The 25,920-nt window shown below is 40.6% G+C and overlaps 1 protein-coding gene across 14 annotated transcripts in view; it reads left to right on the forward strand.

The window, feature by feature from the left end:
* The first annotated feature begins 3,103 nt into the window (after positions 1–3,103).
* Positions 3,104–25,920, forward strand: part of LOC137197482 (LIM domain-binding protein 3-like) — a 101,701-nt gene continuing 78,884 nt past the window's right edge. For 13 of the 14 annotated variants that reach the window (XM_067610932.1, XM_067610937.1, XM_067610940.1 and 10 more), the window contains exons 1-2: positions 11,714–11,774; positions 11,933–12,137. In XM_067610932.1, coding sequence (XP_067467033.1) covers positions 12,042–12,137 — 96 coding nt within the window. In that variant the 5' untranslated portion in view covers positions 11,714–11,774; positions 11,933–12,041. Of the gene's footprint in view, positions 3,210–3,447; positions 3,541–11,713; positions 11,775–11,932; positions 12,138–25,920 lie in introns of those variants that run through there. The other variant, XM_067610931.1, reaches the window with a different exon arrangement.

Raw genomic sequence — 25,920 nt, forward strand, 5'->3', positions numbered from 1 at the left:
AGACAGAAATTCTGTCACATCAGCTTTAATTTATTAAAGGACAGTTCACAATATTTCTTGTCTTAAACCAGCAGTCATGTGTCCATATGAACAGTGAAAGAGGTTTTCCTCGCTGTAATCATTCCTCCTGTTCATACTGGATATTAAAGATCCTTCAAATGTGTTTTCAATGTTAGTGATGGAGGCCAAAATCCACAGTGTGTCCACACAGTCATTTAAAAGTCTGTGTGTAGCTTCTATTCAGCTTCAGCAGTCTGAGTTAGTCATATCAAGTGGATATCTGACACATTTACAGTCTTTTTAGCATCAAATTCCCTCTTTGTGTTTCCTTGGACAGTGTTTCCCTGTTGAGCTGCAGGTGGAAGTATAGTAACAAAAAGAGGAACTTTGGCACTAAAAAGACTGTAACGTTGAAAGATATCTACTTGATTTGACTCATTTGGACGCTGAAGCTTCATATTAGCTTCAGATAAACTTGTAAATACATTTTTGTACAGAAGGAGGACTGTGGATTTTGTCCTCCATCACTTCCATTGTAAGGTCATTATGAAGGGATCTTCTAATGGTCAGTATGAACAGGAGGAATGATTACAGCAAGAAACACAGCTTTAATGTTCATTTAGACTCCTGACTGTTGGTTTAATACACACTTGATAAACTGTGAACTCGTCCTTTAATCATTTACTACTCTATGATTAAAGCCAGATGTACTTCAGCACTTGTTAACTACAGAATTAACTAAATGTTCAACTAACAGCAGTTAACTGATGTGTTTCACCTGCAAAATGTCACTGTGATAAATACAAAACAATCAGTCTCCCAGCTGTCGTATAATTAACTGAAACTACTGACGAGGCTGGATTATCTACATAATCTGATCAATCTCTAATTAGTAATAAATGATCATCAGTGAAGTCAGTCTGACTCTGTCTGAAGATTTTCATAGTTTTAGTTTCTATTGAGCTCATTAGTTGTAAAGTTGTGTTTAACCAAACTGAAGGACAGATCCTGTTATTGTCTTTAATAATCGATTGATTGATCAGTGTATAAAGTGTTGATCAATATCTCCTGAAGCCCAAGTGAACATATTCAGATGTTCTGTCACTATCATGGAAAACTGGAAACCAGCAAATATTCACATGTGAGAAGCTGCTAACAGAGAATTTTTGGCTTTTTGTGCTTAAAAATGACGAGAGATAAATTAATTATTAAAACTAATGAAGAGAAAGTTTTTGTTATATAACAATAAAAGTTTCTTGTAAAACTGGAATAATTTGGTGAAATAATAACATGAAAATGTGTCATTATAACAAATCTTAAATATCTTGTTAAACTGTGAAAAGGATTACGTCAAAACAGGAACGTTTTTTTTATGATAATGAGAAATCAAAATGCTCATAAAAGTTTTGTGGATCCTGTGATCCTTTTGTGGGAATAAAAAATATTAATTACATTTCATGAATTTTAAGTGAAAGAACAGAGAACTTAGTGAATGCATCAGTGTGTCAGACTGATACTGATAATTTACTACATATTTATATGTGTGAAACATTTAACCCTTTATTAATGACTCATAATCATTAATAACTGCAGGTCTGATGACTCATCAGCGACTGTGACTATTAAACAATTATTTACTATTTACAACCAAAGAACTCGTTACCTCATCTTCCTCTGGATGAAACTACAAGACAAAAAGATAAAATGGCAAACTGAATGTTTGTATTATAAAGCTGCATTTACACAGGAGGCTTTATGTTTGTGTCCCTGAATAACAGAGGTGGAAAGTAACTAAGTACATTTACTCAAGTACTGTAGTTAAGTACAGTTTAGAGGTACTTGTACTTTACTTGAGTATTTCCATGTGATGCTACTTTCTACATTTCAGAGGGAAATATTGTACTTTCTACTCCACTACATTTATTTGACAGCTTTAGTTACTTTTCAGATGAAGATTTGACACAATGGATAATATAACAAGCTTTTAAAATACAACACATTGTTAAAGATGAAACCAGTGGTTTCCAACCTTTTTGTCTTTTGACGTCTTACAAAAAGCAGTGTGTAGTCGGGGTCACATTTCACATGTCTATGAGTTGTTAACAGCTCCACCAAATAGTGATTTTTCCCTCTAAACTTCTCACATGCTTTCATTTCAATAAATGTTCAAATGATCCAATATTTCAGCAAAAATCAAAGATTAGAGAAAAAGTCCAAAAACTGAAAACAGATTTGTGTATCAGAACTTTGTTTTTTCTTCTTTCCTCTCCCATTAATCATCTCACCACCCCTCAGATTTATCTGCTGACCCTTTGGAGGGGCCCGACCCCTAGGTTGGGAACCACTGGACTAAACTAGCTAACTGTATATAAAGTAGTGTAAACTAGCTCCACCTCCAGCAGCTACAACAGTAACATGCTGCTCTAACACTGATGCTTCACTATTAATAATCTAATGATGTCATATATAATAATATATCAGTCAGAGGGACCAAACCACTACTTTTACTGCAATACTTTAACTACATCAAGCTCATAATACTTATGTACTTTTACTGCAATACTTTAACTACATCAAGCTCATAATACTTATGTACTTTTACTGCAATACTTTAACTACATCAAGCTCATAATACTTATGTACATTTACTGCAATACTTTAACTACATCAAGCTCATAATACTTATGTACTTTTACTGCAATACTTTAACTACATCAAGCTCATAATACTTATGTACTTTTACTGCAGTAAAGGATCTGAGTACTTCTTCCTGCTTCCTGTTATATGTGTTTAATGAAAATAAATAAAGTCTGCAGGTATAAATGTTAATAACTTGTTAATTAATGGCTTTTCTTTCTTCCTTTACGTGAAAGAGCAGCAAGAGTTTTATTGTGTAACAATCTGAGTTTATAATAAATTATCTTCTTCGCACAAGATGAGAAGAAAGTTTCATCTTTCAGGACTTGAGGGAACTTCGTCTGTTCTCTCAGGCTGCTGCCTCTTTAAATAAAAACCCTGCTAATGAAAATCCACCGTTAACACCCCTCCACCTCCCTCCTCCTCCTCCTCCTCCTCCCCCCTCCTCCTCCTCCCTCCGCCCGTGCCGGGGACCGGAGCAGGATCCCCGGATCCCGGACTGCAGGTTGTCCCGGTCGGCGTGTGACGTTTCCCGGAGCTGCGGGGCCACCGGAGAGAAGCAGCAGCGGCAGGTATTCCCCTTTCACACTGTTTCCACCTGTTTCTGCCCGCGTGCCTGTGCTCTCTCCTGTTTAATCCCTTCATCTTCACCATCATCATCATCCTCACCGGCCGGCAACAAGTGGCACCGCCCGCCGGCTCACCGCCCGCCGGCTCACAGCCCGCCGGAGCTGCTGCTGCTTCCAGTTTTCAGGCCTGACATGATTCACAGATTTCAGGCTTCACATGTTCGGTTTGTTTGATTTTCAGGGGGGTACGCTGAGTTCGGCGCACGGAGCGGCCCCGCAGGGCGGAGCAGGAGCAGGTGGGCGGTGTCTGACTGCAGGTCACCTGAGATAAAAGGTGAACACACGTTTTTATTTATTTACTTATCACAGGTAACGTGTTTATATCTTAACATGCAGGAGCGCAGAGTAAACAGACAGGTTAGTTTTTATTATTATGAAGTTTTGTTGTTTTAATCGAACAACTGAATCTGAAATGTAAACATGTTTTCATATATTTAGACCGACTAACTGGTTATTACAACATTTACTGCAGAGCTGCAACTAATGATTATTATTATTATCGATTACTCTACTGATTATTTTCCCAATTAATTCATTTATTTGTGTGGTCGGTTGTCTGTTACTCTCCAAAGTCAAAAATAATCAGTTTATTATCACGGAGGAGAATGAAAACCAGAAAATATTCATATTTGGGAAGCTGGAACATTTCTGCCATATTTGTGTAAATAATTACTTGAACGATTATTTGATTATTTATCATAATTGTTGCTAATAACTTTTCTGTCCATCAACTAATCAATTAATCGACTCAACAGTATTTGCATATTCATAGATTCTGTAATTTTTAATGAAGGGGAAAGAGGAGACGTCGCTTTAAAGCCTCTATTATATATATTTCTCTCCTCCACAGTCTGATCTGTCAGTGTGTAACGTGTTGGTCGTGACTTGTAGTGATGAACCTACAGTGACTCTGCAGCTCCTCTCGGCTTTACGGAGCTTTATAGTGAGTTTCAGCTCATTGTTTATCTGTCCGGCTGCAACTTTACTGTTCTGGTTCACTCTCAGCGTCTCATAGCGTCGTTTCCAGAGAAAAAAGCTGTAAAAAGTCACTGTACACTACCTGCTCAGCACCAAACAGACACAGTTAGCTGTAGACTAGCTGGTGAACATAGTGGAGCATTTAGCAGCTAAAGAGTCAGATATTTCCCTCAGGAGTTGGTAGAGAACAAAAACAGAAGCTAAAAGAGAGTGAATATTGGACTCACATTCACCAGGTGGACAGAAACACGACTCCACATGAATGATAATGTTGGTTTTAAAGAACTTTGCTGGTGGAAAAAACACATCAGACAAATTATTATTTAAAGCAGAGTATTTATATACGTCTTGAAACATGTGTGGAGGGGATCTTTAATCAATCACAATGAAACGTACTTTATAAAACTACATCAGCAAACCACTAAACAATGATAAGAGAAAGTGAACCCTGATACGTCAGTGTGTCAGAGCTTTATGAACTGTAGTCCTGGCAACGTGTGTGTGGAGGAAACTGATGTTATTCGCATTTTCAATCTGCAATTAAAAAAACATGAGTAGAAACACAGAAAATTCAAAAAATCTCAGAATAGTGTGTCAGTGTTTCGTGTCTAACATCAGCTGTGTGGATAAAAATGTGAGTGAATAAATCATGTGACTTAAACGTCGCTGAAGAGCTGAAAACATCAGATCTGTGTGGAGCGATGATGAGGAGGCTGTAACCTTCCTCACATTGATACATGAAACTAACAGAAACGTCATATTTCCATCATCGTTTGAGCTTTGACTGTCGCTCTTTTAATGACGTCATCTCGTTGTTTCTTCTTCTTCTTCTGCAACAGTTTAACGGCACCGACTGGAGAATCAGTTTATCTGCTGATATTCAAACAACAGCAGCGGACAGAGGCGAGCCTTCCTTCACATGGTGTGTCTCCATGTTGTTGTGAGCTTGTTGTTGTTTTAAACCGTTAACAAAAACACAAGTTCAAACCCTGAAATAACCTCGTAGTCGGCGGATTCTCGTCTCCATAACGTGATGAATACACACACACTCGTCCAGTTTGTGTGTATTGGACAGTGTGTCTGTATTATTTACTGAGCTGACCTTTAACTTAACAAGGCAGCTCAATTAAGCTGTTTAAAATGACAAACTGTTCACAAGTGTGTGTGTGTTGGATTGTCTAGAGTGACTCTCTGAGACTGTAGAGAGTGTAACATAACCTCAACTCACACCTTACCCCTAACCTTATAAAGCACCTCGGAAATGATGTTTTGCTTCATTAGGACCGGGCTTTGGTCCCCATGAGGACTACTGGTCCCAATAAGGTTGGTGTTTATACCAGAAAAGGTCCCAGTGAGGTAACAAAAACAAGCACACACACACACACACACACACTCAGCTCATGTAGCTGTGAATGGTTTTGTCTCGACTCACTGCTCTCTATGAAGGGCAGCGAGCAGCGGCTCACATAGCGACAGCGAGTTGAGACAGTTTGTTTTCTAAACTTGAAGCTCCAAAATGTCGTGAACTCGGTCTAAACCCCCACCAGCCCCCCCCCCCTCCCTTCCCCTAGAGGCTGCAGGGTGCATTACACCCACAAAATGAGTAAAATATAATCAGTAGTGGAGCTAAAAATGTAAAGTTTGTCCTGAGTGTGGTGCCAGAGGTCAAAATATAAAGGTGGAGCAGGAATGTGATCATGGAGCCGGTAATTATGGAGACAAGTTCAACTTTATTTGTCATTTGTGCAGAATAACAAACATCTGTCATCTGTACAATTAAATGCATAAAAAGGACATATTCCGATTTATGTGGTTTTCTGTTATTTTTATTTAAACCCATCAATCCTCAGCAGATATGATCATTATAAAAAAATGTGCTCTCTAGCGCCACCTATGTAACTAAAATGGCCGCCACGGCCCGTAGGAATGTCGTAGAGAGATCAAACCAAAACTCAATTATTCGTCTCATCAAGACCTACAAATCATCTGACACCCCTGACCTAAATCCAACAGGAAGTCCGCAATTAGCCTTTCAAGATAAGACTTTGCCCTAATTTTGGCCCCCAAACAAATGCTATCTCCTCCGAGGGCGTTAATGGTATCGACTTCAAACTTTAATACATGACTTATGACACTATGCTGAAAGAAAGTTGTTTTAACTTGAACGGTTTGGATTTTATAAGCCCTGAACGTTGCAGTGCCACATCACCCTTACAATGTAAACCAATGGAGAGGCCATCTATGGGCATGAACTTTGTGTCAAACAGAGGCTTCTGGCGTCTAAACTATAAGTCTGACCACTTTCAAACCTGTATCAATGGATTTGCAACGAAATTTCCCACTAAAATATAATTTTTAATGTAAGATTTGGCCAAAGTCATGGGATTTATGAGGATATTTCACAAGAAGCGTACTCTAAAATCCTCCTCTCCAACTGCTCCTGGTGATGTCACTCCCTCAGTGCTGTCAAACATTCTGCAATACACACTCATTATAAAATCACAGGAGGAGCAAGAAAAGACTTTAAAACTCACACTCTAATATCTCAAAAACAATAAAAGATAGAAAACACATGTAAATTCAAGATTTGTAGGTCAAAGTCTCGTGCCAGAGTGCGAGGTCCTGACCAATGCTGCTTGCAGCTTTAATTATAAGTATGTTTTAATTAGTGTATAATCCCATAAGAATAAGAATCGTGTTTTCGTTACCTTAGAATGAGCCTTTATATCTACGGAGGGAGCAGATCGTCTTCCACGGAGGCCGCCATGTTTCTACAGTAGCCCAGAGCGGACAAACCAAACACTGACTCTAAAGAGAGATTTCCACTTTTTTTTTTCATGAGTTTCGCGAGGTTCTCCTAAACACACAAGAGGAGGATGAGTATTCAGTTGGTTGCAGTCTACAATCTCACCACTAGATGCCACTAAATCCTAAACACTGATCCTTTAAAAACATTCAAACCAGCTGCCTAATAGCCTGTTGCATCATGGGACGTCGCTCTCTCTTCAGATTCCTCCCTGTGACAAAGGCGTCTAAACTTAGCCGGTGATATAACAGGCTGAGAAGATCAGGCTGCTCTGAGATCAGCCTGTCAGCCCCGTCCGGCCTCACCGCTGACGAGATGCAGACACGTTACACACGTTACATACGTTATATGTATTTCCTACAGAACATAGTGATGTCTTCAAATGTCTCGTTTTGAATTTATTCAGTTTATTATCACATAAGACAAAGAAAAGCAGAAAAATCTTGACCCAGAGAATGTTTGAGACATATTTTCTTTATTTTCATGCTCCATAAATGACTTAAACAACAGATCAATTATCAAAATAGTTTCAGATTAATTTTCTAATAGTTTGAACTCTACTGTCGTTTGATTCATCATCATGTTGTCTCGATCTTTAATCAGATTTTTTTGCCAATTTTAGTCACAATTTTATTAAGTTCTTGTTTTAAAACACAATTTAAGATTTGAGAACTTTTGGTTTCTTTTGTTAAAATAAAAGAAAAAGCTGTTGAAGAAGAAACATGTTTATATTTCCCAAAGTAAGATATTGCTGAACCTCAGGTATTATACTCAGAGTGCTATAAATTGTAATTGGATTACTGTACAACCTTTCTATTGAGTTAAGTTGTTTTTATGTTAAACTGAGTCAACTGTTCGCTAAAAAACTCCCTGAAATAACGATTTCCAATCAAAGCTGTTTTTTTTTTTAAAAAAAACAGACAGAATATTAATATAGAAAACTAAGTGTAGGTGTATTTTACATTCAGTATCTTCTAAATATCTGTTCAGATAAACTGTAGAAAACAACAAAACAAAACAAAACAATGGACGATTACTATTAAACCCCCAGTTACAAGAAGGTTTATAGGCTGTGTAGTCGAATAGAAGAAACATTTGTGTGGTCAGTACATGAAACCTCACACATGCTGACAACTCAGCAGCAGTGTGTGTGTGTGTGTGTGTGTGTGTGTGTGTGTGTGTGTGTGTGTGTGAGTGTGTGTGTGTGTATGTGTGTGAGTGTGTGTGTGTGTGTGAGTGTGTGCGTGTGTGTGTGAGTGTGAGTGTGTGCGTGCGTGTGTGTGTGAGTGTGTGTGTGTGTGTGTGTGTGTGTGTCAGGGAAGCTTCCACCTGTTGTTAACACCTGCCAATATAAAAGACCATTACTCTGACATACATCTGTTACTGCACAGACAGAAGCTGTTAATGTTCTGACTGCTGTCATCACTTTTAAAACTGTTTTTATTCAGGAAATTTAAAGCTTGACTCTGGTGATATTTTCTTTATTTCTTCAGATCCAAACTAACAATGAACTGATCTATTAACAAGTATTATGTGTGTATCAAAGCCTGATATATCTTATTATCCTCTGTTGTTGTCCAGAAACACACCGGTCTGGTGAGGTTTAAATTAGTTAGGTTTGGGTTCAAATGATTAACTTCGTTAAAGGTTAAAGAAACATGTGATGAGTTAAAGTTACTACTTCCTTAAAGTTAGGGCACCTTCATCGTCATGGCTAGAAGAAGAGGACACAATGAGATGATGTCATTAAAACAATGGAAAACCATGAGGAACATATGATGGAAATATGACATTTCTGTTTGTTGTAGATGTTGAGATATTTTGAAGGATCAGAGGATCAACAAAGTCATTAAGATTCATCCTCTGGGAAACATGAATATCTGTACCGAACATCAAGGCAATCCATCCAATAACTGTCAAGATATTTCAGTAAATCTTCTGGTGGCTCTAGATTAAAGTCAGAGGATCAACAAAGTCTCTCTCCAGTCAGGTTTCCATCTGAACCAAACATTTGCTTTTTTATCCACGCAACAACTTTTACACCTCAGGGTGAAAACATTTCTGCAATACTTTGAATTTCTGGCATTTCAACACATGTGGAAATTGAAAATGTGAATAAAAAGGTGTGGCTGGAAACGCACCATGAGACATCTTAACCCATAAGAACCCATTTCTCCTCAAAGGAAAATTATGGGGAATATAAAACAGACCAAATGGACCACAAGGAACACATTTCTGAATTTTTATTTTAGAATTCTACCTTCAGTGTCAAAGATCTGTAATGTAACATATATGTCATAATATATTATTTCCCTAACTTGTCTTATATCAATTTGTTCAAGAACAGGTTAAATGTAATACAGGACATCTTATTAAAGCATCAGAATTGTTAAATGGGTTGACCAGGCACACCACCATTTTGGAAGTGATGTCATGGGTACACAGATCCACACATGGTCACATGACTGCACCAGGATGTTCAGTAGATGTCACTTAGGGACTTCATGAGTTCAAATCAAGGATAAAGCTGTTATAAGGAATTTTCCAGAACATTAAAAAGGGTTGGTGACACCTGTGTCACCATGGGTTCTTATGGGTTAAAGTTAGGGCACCTTCGTCGTCATGGCTACAATAATAACCACAGGGTTAAAGGTTAGGAGATGATCGTAGTTACGCTTTTTAACTTGCAGTTGGAAACAGGAAACAAAGTCCACTGTTGGGGTTAAAGCCTCCATCCAGCCTCCTCCTCTGAATGAGGAACTCTGTCCACATACATATACATCGTTATATATATGTTAACCCCTAACCCCTAACCCTAACCCTAACCCCCAACCCTAACCCCTAACCCTAACCCTAACTCCTAGCCCTAACCCTAACCCATAACCCTAACCCATCACTAACCCCTAACCCCTAACCCTAACCCATCACTAACCCCTAACCCTAACCCATCACTAACCCATAACCCTAACCCCCAACCCTAACCCATCACTAACCCCTAACCCTAACCCATCACTAACCCATAACCCTAACCCCCAACCCTAACCCTAACCCCTAGCCCTAACCCATCACTAACCCCTAATCCTAACCCATAACCCTAACCCTAACCCCTAGCCCTAACCCATCACTAACCCCTAACCCTAACCCATAACTCTAACCCCCAACCCTAACCCATCACTAACCCCTAACCCCTAACCCTAACCCATCACTAACCCCTAACCCTAACCCCCAACCCTAACCCATCACTAACCCCTAACCCCTAACCCTAACCCATCACTAACCCATAACCCTAACCCCCAACCCTAACCCTAACCCCTAGCCCTAACCCATCACTAACCCCTAATCCTAACCCATAACCCTAACCCCCAACCCTAACCCATCACTAACCCATAACCCTAACCCCTAGCCCTAACCCATCACTAACCCCTAATCCTAACCCTAACCCTAACTCCTAGCCCTAACCCATCACTAACCCATAACCCTAACCCCTAACCCATCACTAACCCCTAATCCTAACCCATAACCCTAACCCCCAACCCTAACCCTAACCCCTAGCCCTAACCCATAACCCTAACCCCCAACCCTAACCCATCACTAACCCATAACCCTAACCCCTAACCCTAACCCATCACTAACCCCTAATCCTAACCCATAACCCTAACCCTAACCCCTAGCCCTAACCCATAACCCTAACCCATAACCCTAACCCCCAACCCTAACCCATCACTAACCCCTAACCCTAACCCCCAACCCTAACCCATCACTAACCCATAACCCTAACCCATAACCCTAACCCCTAACCCATCACTAACCCCTAACCCATAACCCTAACCCCTAACCCTAACCCATCACTAACCCCTAACCCATAACCCTAACCCCCGACCCTAACCCCTAACCCCTAACCCTAACCCATCACTAACCCCTAACCCTAACCCATCACTAACCCCCAACCCTAACCCATCACTAACCCCTAACCCCCAACCCTAACCCTAACCCTAACCCATAACCCTAACCCCCTAACCCTCAACCCTAACCCTAACCCATAACCCTAACCCACAGTTACTACGACGACAGATGTCACTCAAACTAACCATAGCTTGTGTTTTTGGCGACTGACATTACAACCTGTTGTGTTGTTTTTCTAGAAGAACAGACTAGATAATAAATATTATTGTTTATTGAGACACACAGTTTGGCTACCAGACAGATGCAGTTTGTAGTCGGATGCCTTGCTGTAGGGAACTTCAGCAGTAATGTGTGTGTGTGTGTATGTGTGGGGGGGGCGTTGAACCTGCGACCTCGCTGTAATAACCAGTCTGCTGCTGACCTTTCTGCTATCGGAGCCACTTAGCTCGTGCCCTTTCAGTTTCAGCTTTATCACCACAAAGATAATGAGACGTTTCTTGGCATCGCCCCTGATTGGGTGCGAGGGAGACCCTGGGCGTGACGGGATGATGGCGAGGGGGAGGAAGGATAGGGGAGGGAAGGGAGGGGGGGTCTAGAAGAATCTGCTGGGTCTATATTAGCTCCGGTGAATCACAGCGAGCCTGGCATACCGGGTGTCCCCTTTCACGCCATATAAGTCCACCCCCCCTCCTTTCCTTTCAGGCCCCCCCCTCCACCCCTACCCTGCCTCACCCCGCCTCACCTCGCCACCCCCCCCCCCCACAATGCCACAGTGCTATCTCTGGCTATTCTTAGGCTGTCACTTCAGCCCATCTGAGCAGGCGAGTCCTCTCCTTTTTCCTCTCTCAGCTTCTTCTTCTTCTTCTTCTTTCAAGCATTTCACACTTTTTTTTCCAGGTTTGTTTTTCCTGCTTCGTCTTTCACCTGTTTTTTTTTTTTTGACGCCCGTTTCTTCTTCTCTGTCTTCTTTTTTTTTTAGAGGCTACTCGCCGCTGGCCCTCCCTCCCGTCCCTCCAGCTGCTGTGTGGGGTTTTTACAAAATTTGGTTTAAATCGTCCGTTTCGGAGGAACTTTTCTTGTCTGGAAGAATGAGCGCCTACACCGTGTCGCTGCCCGGCCCCGGACCCTGGGGCTTCAGGCTGCAGGGGGGGAAAGACTTCAACATGCCACTGACCATCTCCAGGGTAAGAAACTGCTGAAAACACCTTCTTTTCATTCATTTAGACTACTTTTCTTCTTCTGGATGTTCTGTCTTTGGCCTCAGTTTGGTGGAAGTCTCTTCTAAAACTGCTGCAGAGGAGCTAACTGGTGTTTCTGTCAATCTTACATCTTCAGTGACCACTTTCTAAAGTATAACATCATATTCTAGACGTTCTGAAGTGATTTTTTATGTCCTCAACAATGCAAAAAACATCCTAAAAATCCAAATGCAAGAAATCTGCCAGTGCAGTAGAAATATTTCAATAAATTCATTGAAGAATTTCCTAGAAATGAGTGACCTGAAACAAAAAAGAACAACAGGTTTGAGTTTGGTCTCTGTCCAACACCTCATTTCCTGTCATCTCTTTTTTGCAGTGAAGGCAGCTGTTGGTTTCTATTTGCTTCCACACAGTGAGAATTTATCATAAATGTATTTTTTTATGGTCACATTTTAATGAGATCAATCAAATGAATGATGTAACTTCAATGCAAGCAAATATATTTGACTCCTGCAAGCTGCTTTTCTGAGTTTACTGAAATGAATGGAAAAATATGGCTGCTTGCAACGATATTTAAAGAGACAGTAGACAGGAAAAAAAACCCAGCAGTATGCTCCTTTAAAGCTTCCTGTTTCTTATTGATTGTTGGTTTCTGTGACGTGAGAAAGTTTGTGGACATGAACTGTGATTTGGTGGATGATTCAGAAACACATGTGAAGCCTGTCAGGGTGAGATCCGGGGCCCCTGGTGGCCCCTGGTGGCCCCTGGTGGTCCTAGGTTGCCCTGTGGAGGGCGTGGCGGCTGCCAGGATTTGTCAGGGAGGCCGAAAGCAGAGCCGGAGGCCTAAAACTGGAGCTGGTGTTGGTTTCACAGCCGTGGCTCTCTGAATAGACCAGAGACAGAAAACTCTCTGCTTCGCTCTGCTTCTCTCTCTGTGTATGTGTGTGTGTGTGTGTGTGTGTGTGTGTGTGTGTGTGTGTCGTCCTTCTGGGCTCACAGGAGAATTTGTTGCATCTGTTGTCAGGATGCTGTGATCCCTGACCTTTGACCTTCTCACTGCTGGCTGGCTTGTAGGTGATATAAGAATAGAGGCTCATTCTGAACAGCTTTACTTTAATGTCTGAAAAGTACAGGAGGATTTTATTCTCTGTATCAAAAGCTCGTCACTGTTTACAGGATTTGTCTCAGCTTACAGCTGCCATCTGCAGATCTGCTCACTGAGACACACAGGAAAATGTTGATCAGTGTTTCCTAAAGTCCATCATGACGTCCTCAAATGTCTTGTTTTGTCCACAACTCAAAGATATTCAGTTTTAGTCATAGAGACTAAAGAAACCAGAAAATATTCACATTGAAGAAGCTGAATCAGATAATTTGAGCATTTTTTTGCAGAGAGTTTTACAGGCTGCATATTGCCCCTCGTTCCTCTCGTTGCTCTCGTCTTTAGACATACAGTGGTTATCTGTTTGCAGGGTGTGTATTTGGAGGCGGTCTGTGGTTTAGGCAATTAATTGTCTGGAGCAGCAATGTGTGAGGAGCGAACAGAGAGGAGGATAAATCACCTGGCAGCAGCGCCCAGTAAATACATTTCATTATAGATTAGAAGCGTCTTTCCCCTCATAAAGTCGGTACCTGAATAAACCCGGCGGTGAGATTAGCTGATAGAATCAAACCTTCAGGAGTAAAAAGCCAATCAAACCAATCAAAACACCTGTTCAACAAGCATAAACCTGCAGAAAAGTGATATTTATTTCTGCTTTGCCCGCTGGTTAAAGTCCTGTTTCTCTTCTTGGTCCTTCAGTTGGATGTTTGTTCCCGTCTCTGTGCAGTTTGTTTGTTTTGAGAGTTTCACCTTAAATCTCAGTTTAACTTGTGAAGCTACGAGCAGGATTTGTGACATCACAACTAGTCTGAAGCCAATCGTGGTCCAGTATGCAGCTGACACTAGTGTGATGTGGAAACTTGAAGCCTCCAGAGCAGAAACACTGAGACACAGTGAAGGAGGATTTTTAATGAGGGAGAGGAGGAGATGTTGTTTTAAGGATTTAAGCATCCGACACACATTATTGCTCCAAGCAGAGTATTTTTAAGTCTTAATTCATGTCTGGAGGGAATTTTTAAGCTAAAGCTAAAGCTAAAGCTAAAGCTGACTGTATGTAGCTGAACTGTTTCACCTCATCAGCCACGTTTCTTAAAACTGAACAAATATTTTTTGACTTTCTGGCCGAGACGGCTGCCTCCACCCCCCACCCCCCCACCCCTCCCTCCCTCCAGACCAGCCCCTCCCCCTCTCTCTCTCTATCTGCTGCAGGCAGTGAATCCACATCAGCAGTTAGGGGGCGTTCAGGCTGTCATCAGCAGCCCTCTCATTCATTTGAATGGGTGCAGTGTGTTAATGCAGAGTTTGCTCAGGGCACCGAGACACCCAGGAAGTGATTGGTTCAGGTGAACCGCAGACCAACGAGCCAATCGTCAGCAGGTGTTGTGTCTGCGTCTGCACAGCTGCACAAGTGTGGAGATTTCTTTCCCCTCCTGTTAGGACAGAGGACACAGTCTAACAAGCATTTTCTGCTGTGTTTTTAAGGTTTTATCCAAAGTTTTATTTATTCTATTCTACATTTCTATGATGTCATAATTATGTTATATATCATCTCATTTGATTTGATGACAAATATTATAAGGAGACTAAAATGATTTGACTGCTGTTGGATGTTTGGTAACGTGTGGATCTGCACTGTAACTGCCAGCAGACTCTGGCGCTGTCAGACGGTCCTTCAAGGCCCCAAATCCCCCTTTTTTTTTTTGAGGCTCGCCGTGACCTCTGACCCCCTCATGTGCTGTTTGTACATCTCAGAGAAGGAAGAGCAGAAATGTCCTGCAGCTTTGTTGTGTTTTAAAGCCTCCTCGTCTCTCTCACTGCTGCTGCTGATTCCTCCTCCAGTAAAGGAGACATGAAGCTCAGCTCAGATGGAAATATGATTCAAAGGTTTGAAGAGCTGCCATATTTATTCCTGGAGGAAACTTTGATTCAGAGAAGAGAAAATCCTCTCAGAGACAAGAGAAGCAGAAGTTACCACATCGCAGGACATTTACAGAAACAGATGTGATGCACAAAATCTAAAGTTACATGAATCCAACTGAGACTTTTACAGTTTTGAGATGAACTAGAATCTCTCTAAGCGGCGTCCTCTCGCTGTTCCACCTGATACAGTACAGATGAAAGACGCTCTTGAGTTGATCAGGATGTTAATATCATCATCTGACTGCCTTCAGTTATTACTGTGAGCTCAGTTATTAAGCTTCAGAGGAGCAGCAGAGAGTTATTTACAGCCCTGGGTTTCGTCTGTCAGGTAATGAACATCCTGTCTTATTGGTGGAAGCTGAATGCAGCCTGTGAGAAAGCCTGCAGACAATACTCAGGGCTGAAAGTCCTTTAATTCCTAAAGAAAATCATATATAGATGGATATCTTTTGGTTTTTAGTTATTTGAAGATGTCGCCATGAGCTCTAAGAAATTAATAATACTAGTAATACTACTACTTTTATTACTACAGCACAGTATTGATCAGTTGTTTGATAAAGATGTGATCAATCAAACAGATCAGATTGGAGCAGATCTGATTATTATTCAAAGAAGAAGATCATCAGTCTGTCTGCAGTTTTGGCTGAAAGTCCTGCTGAACCGACACACTGACATCCAGCAGCTGTTCACACACACACACACACACACACACACACACACACACACACACACACACCCACACACACACACACAGCAGGCTCAGTCATTCAGGAACAGCTGACGAGCAGCTTCCTCTCCGTGGTTCATGCTACGCTATTCCATGACATCATCAGCACACGGCCATGTTGGAGACAAATTACAAGCAGCTTTTTTAACTGTCATCAGACGTCACATCGCTGCAACGATCGATCAATCGAACGTCCTGATTTGATTTCCTGCTCAGTTCAACACTGAACCCACATGTTGAACTTCAACACACTGAGATAAAAACACAAACAACAGGCAGCACATGAGGATCTTTATTACATCACTGTTTTACTGTGTTTATGTAGTTTTAATGGTTGATAGTGTATAAATGTGTATATAGTGTAAATACAGTCAGATGTGTAGCTCTCTATAGAACGTACTACAGTGTATCTACAGGAACGAGTCATAGAAACGCAGCAGGAAAGTTTCATCTTGTGTTTTGGTTGAATATAGATGTATTTCAGTATGAATACATGTTAGTGTTTGAGTTTGGAAGTGAGGATGTAAACTATGAAGGCTGTAGTCACTGAACACTTTCTGTGTGGAAACTATGCAAACGTGTCACAGTTTGATCCAGAATCGTTGCTGCTGTGTCGACTGTGTGATGAAGTTTGAAGATGTGGATTCAGTATTGATCCCTGCAGGTAGAAATACTAAAATTCTCTGGTTCCAGATTCTTAAATGTGAATCTTTTCTGGTTTCTTTCGTCCTCAGTGACAGTAAAAACCGGTTGTGGACTGTTGGTTTGCGACAAAACAAGACACATTAATCTCTTGGAAACACTGATCGATATTCTTTACACTATTGATAAAGAAAGTAATCATTAGTTCAGCTCTAAAAGTGATGAATCAGATGAATTTTTGAATCTTTTCTGTGTCGTACATGACAGTAAACTGAATATTTACTGTTGATCACACAAAATGATACCCTGTATATATTATAACAGGCATGTTTCACTATTTTCTGACATTTTATAGAGAAAACTAATTGTGAAAATAATCTCATATTGATGGTTGATTGCAGCTCTGTTGGCAGAAAAATAAAGACTTTTATCTTAATGATTTAAATCGAATCATCCAAAAATACTCAACAACCTGAGATTGATCCCGGCGTCCTGCGTGGTCCCATACACTGTAAATCTGTGTGTGTGTGTGTGTGTGTGTGTGTGTGTGTGTGTGTGTGTGTGTGTGTGTGGAGCAGAAAAGCCTGTTAGACACACACGTTAATCTGCAGGCTTTCACCACAAATATGTTAATACTCAGAGACGGAAATAAATAAAACACAAAGCCCCCACACAGAAACTCTTGAGCTTTGTTTGAGAAATATCTGCCATGTGGTGATAATCTGCCGCCATGATGGCAGCAGCCGCGCTCGCTGGAATGGATTTACGCCGCCGTTTTCTGGCACGGACGGAGAGTTTGTAGATGAGCGATGGACTGACGGACGGCGGGACGCTTCGGTTTCATTGTCTCCTCGGGTTCAGAGCAGCGGGTTCATGGAACGGAGATGAAACAGTGGGATTAACTCACAGATGAGGATGAATCAGTCTCAATCTGCTGCTGCGGGTGTGAAGCAAATCAGATTTACACGACGTTTTCTAAAGAAAACAATCAGGTTGATTCATGTGAAGATGCACTGATGGGCTGATATTTTACTTTCAATCACACACCGATCAATGAACGTTTCAACAGGCTGAAATGATCCGATTGTCCACACTAAGCCGTCTTCTTCTTCTTCTTCTTCTCTGTTTCAGCCTCCGTCCAGCTTTTTCAAAATGGCCTCCAGAGTGTGTAAATGTGAAAACGCTGACTTGGCGTCGTAGTGAGTACGAGGAAAACAAAGCTTTGTAGAACCGCTGTCATATCGCTGTCAGAACAGATGTTGCGCTGCGTTTTATTGGCAGAGGAAAAAGAAGAAACACAATGACAGTAACAACAATAGTTCTCTTTATTGTCGCCGTGGAAACAGAAAGGTAAATGCTAGATTCGATGGGTCGGGGGACAAACTCTCGTGAGTGTGGTTAGGGTTATGCTTAAGGTTAAGTTTAGGGTACAAATCACAGTATACTGTTTCTTCTTCACTGGTTTTCTGTGGCTGGCTTGCTGGTCTGTAGGCCCAGTAGGAGGAGAATTACCCATCTTGACGTTTTAATGTGGACGGACGAGCTGAACGTCCTGCTGTGGACACTAAAACGCCGTTTGAGTTTAGCGGCTTCATGTAGACAAACGTATTATTCAAGATTTAAATTCAAGAATGTTTAAAAAAAAACAGTTAAATATGATGCAGTTATGTCGCTGGTTGTCATGGTAACGCAGCAGTCAGAGATGGCACCTTTAAGAGGAAGTGATGCTGAGATCTTTCACTGTAAACAAAACTCAAAGAAATGCAGATCCAGGCGTGCAGATCCAGACGTGCAGCTGCAGAGTGGTTCTGGCTGCTTGTGGGAGACAGATTATGTTTGTTGTGTTTGATAATTAATTTGTTCCTGACGTCATATCAGTTAAAAACACGTTTCACTAAAATTCCTACAAGTTTTTCTGTTTTTGGTTTTGTTTGTTACACCTTAAATATCAACTCTGTCTCCTCTAGAAATGATGTCATCGTATAAAATGTTTTCCTATTATGTTTCAGTAACAAACATAATCACTGTCTGGATTTTTGCATTTTTTCAGATGAATGACGCGACATTTCTGACGGTTTTCAGGTACTAATAAAGGTAAACTGTTTAAATTTAGATGAGGAAGCATTTTTGACATCATCTCATTGTTTTTGAAGGTGTTGGAGGGTTTTTTAACCTGTGGAGGAGTATTAAGCCTGAATTTAAAGTAAAATTATGAGTATTTACTCTGTTAAGGTGATTATGTAACACTTAGAGTGGAGTTACAGATAACCTCGTTTACCCCCTGCTGTGCTGTAACTCTGTTATTTATAGAGCAAAATGACACACTCACAATCAAATCCTCCTCGGTCCAGATCAGACCCGCCGGTCTGTCAGCGGGGATTATCTGGGGTCAGGTCCGGGAGTTTGGGATGGTTGGAGGTTGAAGCAGTGAAAGAGGAAGCTTCTGGCCACTGAACGGCACCAACATGAGACCAGCAGGGACCGACGGGGAGATCTAACGTTAGATTTCATTTGCTCACCTCGTCATACGAGAGATTTTTACTCTTCTGTTCGTTCTTTTGTTTTTTTTTCTGTCTCTCTTTACTTTCTGCTCTTCTCGTTAACACGCTGCTGTATGAGGAACAGATTCTCTCTTTCTCCATTCATGTCTTTTCTCTTCACCCTGGGTGCTTGTTTTTAATGTCACTCTATGTGTCACCCAGGCTCAGGCTCATTCAGAAATGCCATCATATTGCATGTGAGTAGTATTATACATGCTCTAAAATCTTTGTCTTTATGTGCAGAAGTTTTTAATCCAGCACATATCTCCATATCTGAATGGACAGAAGAGATTTTCAGGGTTCCAGGGATGTAATAATATAATAATAATGACAGCCTTTGTGATGTTAAAACATTTATTGATTTTCACTGATTCAACAAAAGTCAGAAATTTGATGATTCTGAACAAAGATCTCAAGTTTTTCTCTGGTTTGAAAGCAGATTTACTGACGCTGATCCTGAACACATCACAGAGAAACACACAAATCAGAATCGTGCGAAGATTATCGGCCAACCTGTGGCTCACTCACTGTCAAGCAGCTCACAACCAGAGCAGCTCCGACTCGCTAACAGTATCAAACAGAGAAGAACAACTTCTGCCTTCAAATAGGAGATGTCGAGTCCTTCAATTTAAACACAACAGGCTGAAGAATTCTTTTATACATCAGTCTAACCTGTTGCTGAACCAGAATCAGTGTGCTGCTAGTCGAGATCAGATATGATGTCATATGTATGATTGTTGTGACTGTTTGATGTGTGATGTGAAAAATATATCATAATCTGTCAACCTCTTAAACTGAACTGCAAACAGACACAAAATGAATTTCAGTGTAAGCTGACAAAGACGTATCGTATCGTGACGTATCGTATCGTATCATATCAAATTGTATCATATCGTATCGTATCGTATCATATCGTATCGTATCATATTGTATCGTATCGTATCATATTGTATCATATCGTATCGTATCATATCGTATCATATCGTATCGTATCATATCAAATTGTATCATATCGTATCGTATCGTATCATATCGTATCGTATCATATTGTATCGTATCGTATCATATTGTATCATATCGTATCGTATCATATCGTATCATATCGTATCGTATCATATCAAATTGTATCATATCGTATCGTATCGTATCATATCGTATCGTATCATATTGTATCGTATCGTATCATATTGTATCATATCGTATCGTATCATATCAAATTGTATCATATCGTATCGTATCGTATCATATCGTATCGTATCATATTGTATCGTATCGTATCATATTGTATCGTATCGTATCATATTGTATCGTATCGTATCGTATTGTATCATATCGTATCGTATCATATCATATCGTATCGTATCGTATCAAATTGTATCATATCGTATCGTATCATATCGTATCGTATCATATTGTATCGTATCGTATCGTATCGTATTGTATCATATCGTATCGTATCATATCATATCGTATCGTATCGTATCAAATTGTATCATATCGTATCGTATCATATCGTATCGTATCATATTGTATCGTATCGTATCGTATCGTATCGTATTGTATCATATCGTATCGTATCGTATCATATCGTATCGTATCATATTGTATCGTATCGTATCGTATCATATCGTATCGTATCAAATTGTATCATATCATATCGTATCGTATCATATCGTATCGTATCATATTGTATCGTATCAAATTGTATCATATCATATCGTATCGTATCGTATCGTATCGTATCAAATTGTATCATATCATATCGTATCGTATCGTATCGTATCATATCGTATCGTATCGTATCGTATCATCATGTATCGTATCGTATCGTATCGTTTATCTTTGTGAAGCTGAGTTCTGCTGGTTTTTACAGTGCGTGTTTGATGTCTTTGTGTTCTGGTTTGTGATTGAGGGATTAAAGGTTTACAGTAATGTGCTCTGTGTGTGGTCGTCTGAAGCCTGAACTTTCCTTTGTTTTTTATTTTTGTCAGTTACTGGAACCAGGAAATCACCTCCTGTATCTGTTTATATTCTTGTTTGTTTCTGAGCAGATGTCTTGAATAGTGACTGTGGTGGATTGATCAATCTCGGATGAGGCTTCTTCAGGCGATTGATTGGTTTTATTCTGTCATCCAACAACCTAAAATGTAACACACTTTTCCACATGTTCACTCAGAAACTACCCCTATTTTTTATAAAAAGAGGGAAAAAGAGAGAATAGTCTTTCAGTTCTTGATTTTACTTTCAGTAATTATTTCCCTCCTACTCGAAGGCTACGTTCACATCACAGGTCTTAATGCTCACTTCTGCTTTTTTAGTCTAAAACAGAACAAAACAGAATAAACATTCAGTAAATCTGCCACCAGATCCAAAAAGCTGCATAAGAACAAATGAGGTTGCGTTTTTTTATTAGTCTGTTTTTTTGTTTGTTCTGTGACAGAAAGACTCTTTAACCTTCCTGTTGTCCTCAGGTCAACTTTGACCCGGGAGGACAACAGGTGTCATTATGTGCTGTCATCAAAAAAATTGAAATGCTTTTAAAACAGTATCCTGACTAGAATTTTACATAAACCAGTCTGCCATAATCCATCAACATATTTTCCTCTGATCTCAACTATAGTTAAAATAATTCATAATTTGGGTCAATTTTGACCCGAGAGGACAACAAGAGAGTTCAGGACTTTTTACATTCTTTCTTTGAGATCAATAAAGGACTTCATGTTTTTTATTGGACATTTTAATTATGCAAAGGCGGAGCATATTGGATTCAAATGTTTTTTTCAATATAATTTTACTGTGACGATCAAAGATTTCAGCAGTTACATAAAAATAAACTTAACTGTGTAAAAAAATAATCAGGCTCATTGCGTAGAAGAAAAACCAAGAACAAGGTCAAATCATGAAGGTGGATTATTTGTTGCGGAGGTCAGCGGACAATACAGATGATGAGGATGAGAGCGAGAAGGCCACATGTTTATTTTTACCGGGTGTGAGGCGCCGACGCTGAATGATGACAACAGCCGATACGTGCTGAGAAGTGAGACGTTAAAAAAAACCCACATGAAGTCCGATGTGACCGTCCTGACCGCCGTCGCTCAGTTAGACATCAGATATGAATCAGATCTCTGCACTCAGATCTGCTGCTGAGGCTTCTCTCCCTGCAATCAGGCTGCTTCTATGCATCTGCTGTCAGATTAGATGCTCTTAGATAAAGACAGGAAATAAAAACAGAGAAAACCAACAAACAAACGCACACAGATTCACACCAACATAAAACATCAAACTGTAACATTTCTGTGAAGTTTGTAGTCGTCACATAATGAATAGAGTTTGATATCTTTGGCATTCTTTTGATTTTGGTCTGAACACTGAATATTAAAGTAATGACATGATTCTCTGACTGATCTCTTGTATAAATAATGTTGTTGAACTGTAGTTTTTCCTTCCTGAAAGTCTCCGTCAGTCCAAACGGCGTCACTCTGCTCTCTGAGCGTCGCTCCGAGCTGCTCTAATAAAGTTTTACAGTCTGTGTGAAAGCTGATCTCTCAGTAACTGGACTCCTGCTGTAACACATCCAGCTGACTCAGCTTTCCGTGAGCTGCATCCTGTTACTGAGCAGGGGATCCCCGACGCGTTCACATCAGGGAACCCCAGATAAGATCCGCATCAGACCTTGCAGAGCCCCGTAGCACAGGATCCTCCTAGTTAGATATCATCTGGTAGATTATGTTAAAGCTCGTTATTCTCTCTGTAACAGGAAGCATAGATCAGGGCTCCTTAGTGCCGGGCGATAACAAATCTAATCTGCAAAATCAAATCAGAATCAATAAAAACAACTTTATTGTCCACCTTTGTTGTGCAAAAGTGAAAATTTGTCTTCATCTTGCAGCACGACAACATCAGCATCACATCATTCACATCATTTTAGACTATATTAGATGCAACTTTGTAAAAAAAGCAAGAATTAAAGATAAATGAAGACCAATGTAAGAGGTAAAGTGTCAGGTACATGCTATTCTAAACAATGTTGGCATGTCCATTGATTACCAGACATGCCAATATCAATATGCAGAAACTATTTTTTAAGGCAGTTGAGCAAAATAAGATTTGCACCATCTGCAAGGCTGATATCATTACACATAAATACAGGTGATCTCACACAGCTGCTGACTGTCAGCACCAGATGCCACTAGACAGAGAAGAAAGAGAAGAAGAAGAAAGGTCCGAACGCTAACTGATCTGCTGCTGTCGGTGTTTGTACATCAGTCTGATCATCTGCAGACTTTCAGGTTTGGACAAACTGAACAAAGTAGAATCTGGAAACGTGTTTATTTGACTCCGAACACTTCAGCTCCGCTAACCAGAGATGATACCTGGTCTCTTTATAACGGAGGAACGTGTCACCCAGTGCAGCGGTGTGACAACAACGGAGGAATAAATAAGATATATCAGGCTTTGATGCTCACACAATACCTGTTAGTAGATCAGTTCATTGTTGGTTTGGATCCAAACATGAGATTTGTTAACAAGATATAGAAAAATATAGAAAACCACCAGAATGCTCCTTTAAGAATAGTTCTATAATCACTGTATTGTTCTGTGCAGCAGTCTAACATGTGTCGGTACAGCTGATAGCAGCAGTCATCTCTGCACACACAGGCCTGCAGTGTGGCAGCGAGCGGCTGCTGCTGCTGACAGGCAGGAGGCTGTTTTTAGCCTGTGAAGGTCACACACACACACACACACACACACACACACACACACACACAAACACACACACACACCGGTCTTATCAGTTACCTCCCTGCTCCTGCATCGCTGTTCACATATACTGTTACAGACCTGCAGGGTCACTGTAGTCGAGTCTGCTGCTTATAGACGTGTGTGTGATAAACTCCAGGTTTACATTTCTAACTCAGTCAGTTATAAAGAGCAGCAGTCGGAGGCTTCACTGATTCTGGAAGTGTTTCACCTCATTCTCTATCCCCCTTTTCTTTAACAGTGCATTAATTAAGATTTGAGACATTTACTAATGATCATGAATATCTGATATGAGGTGGTGTCACTGAGCAGCACTATCACTCTCATTCATACTGTGCTGCCTGCTGTGTTGTCAAAGGTTATAAAGTGCTGTGATTCAAACAAACAGACTATTCAAAAGTGACCTAGAAATTAAAACTTTACAGATTCACGCTGCAGATTGTAAAAACACGTGATCCTTAGCTTCCGTCCACCGTTACGGTACGCACATGACCTCACTCTAAGCTCAGTGATTGACTGTTTCTCTCTGAAATGCACCTTGGAGGTCGTTGTTAACTTCTACCCGACATTATGTCCACAGTCTTGTAGCTTTGACTTCACACCAAAGAAGCTGATGTTTTCTAACACAGTTGTTCCTCTTTTGTTCTGATGATTCAACCAGGAGAGTTTCATGTTGATCTGAACTGTAGAAGGACTGAGACTCAACGTTGTCTATGAGAAAAATTAACCTGACTTTTACTTTATTTACTATATGATATGTTTAAAGTGTGTGTGTAGTGTGTTATGTTGTGTATGCAGTGTGTACGGTGTGTGTGTAGTGTGTTATGTTGTGTATGCAGTGTGTACGGTGTGTGTGTAGTGTGTTATGTTGTGTATGCAGTGTGTACGGTGTGTGTGTAGTGTGTTATGTTGTGTATGCAGTGTGTACGGTGTGTGTGTAGTGTGTTATGTTGTGTATGATATGTGTAGAGTGTGTATGCAGTGTGTTATGTTGTGTACGTGGTGTGTTATGTTGTGTATGCAGTGTTATGTTGTGTATGCAGTGTGTAAAGTGTGTGTCGTGTGTGTTATGTTGTGTATGCAGTGTGTAAAGTGTGTGTGGTGTGTGTTATGTTGTGTATGCAGTGTGTAAAGTGTGTGAGGTGTGTGTTATGTTGTGTGTGCAGTGTGTACAGTGTGTGGTGTGTGTTATGTTGTGTGTGCAGTGTGTACAGTGTGTGGTGTGTGTTATGTTGTGTGTGCAGTGTGTAAAGTGTGTGTGGTGTGTGTTATGTTGTGTATGCAGTGTGTAAAGTGTGTGTGGTGTGTGTTATGTTGTGTATGCAGTGTGTAAAGTGTGTGTGGTGTGTGTTATGTTGTGTATGCAGTGTGTACAGTGTGTGGTGTGTGTTATGTTGTGTGTGCAGTGTGTAAAGTGTGTGAGGTGTGTTATGTTGTGTGTGCAGTGTGTAAAGTGTGTGTGGTGTGTGTTATGTTGTGTGTGCAGTGTGTACAGTGTGTGGTGTGTGTTATGTTGTGTGTGCAGTGTGTACAGTGTGTGGTGTGTGTTATGTTGTGTATGCAGTGTGTAAAGTGTGTGGTGTGTGTTATGTTGTGTGTGCAGTGTGTACAGTGTGTGGTGTGTGTTATGTTGTGTATGCAGTGTGTAAAGTGTGTGGTGTGTGTTATGTTGTGTATGCAGTGTGTACAGTGTGTGGTGCGTGTTATGTTGTGTATGCAGTGTGTAAAGTGTGTGAGGTGTGTTATGTTGTGTGTGCAGTGTGTACAGTGTGTGGTGTGTGTTATGTTGTGTATGCAGTGTGTAAAGTGTGTGGTGTGTGTTATGTTGTGTGTGCAGTGTGTACAGTGTGTGGTGTGTGTTATGTTGTGTGTGCAGTGTGTAAAGTGTGTGGTGTGTGTTATGTTGTGTGTGCAGTGTGTACAGTGTGTGAGGTGTGTGTTATGTTGTGTGTGCAGTGTGTACAGTGTATGTGGGTCAGTGTGAATGGCTCACAGTGAAACTAGGCCACTCTGCAGCTCTGCACAGGCCTCATATTGTTCGAGTTCATTGAGCAGCTTCCTGAGAGAGAGAAAAAA

This window comes from Thunnus thynnus, chromosome 14 (assembly GCF_963924715.1).
Source record: "Thunnus thynnus chromosome 14, fThuThy2.1, whole genome shotgun sequence".
NCBI classification, from domain to species: Eukaryota; Metazoa; Chordata; class Actinopteri; order Scombriformes; family Scombridae; genus Thunnus; species Thunnus thynnus.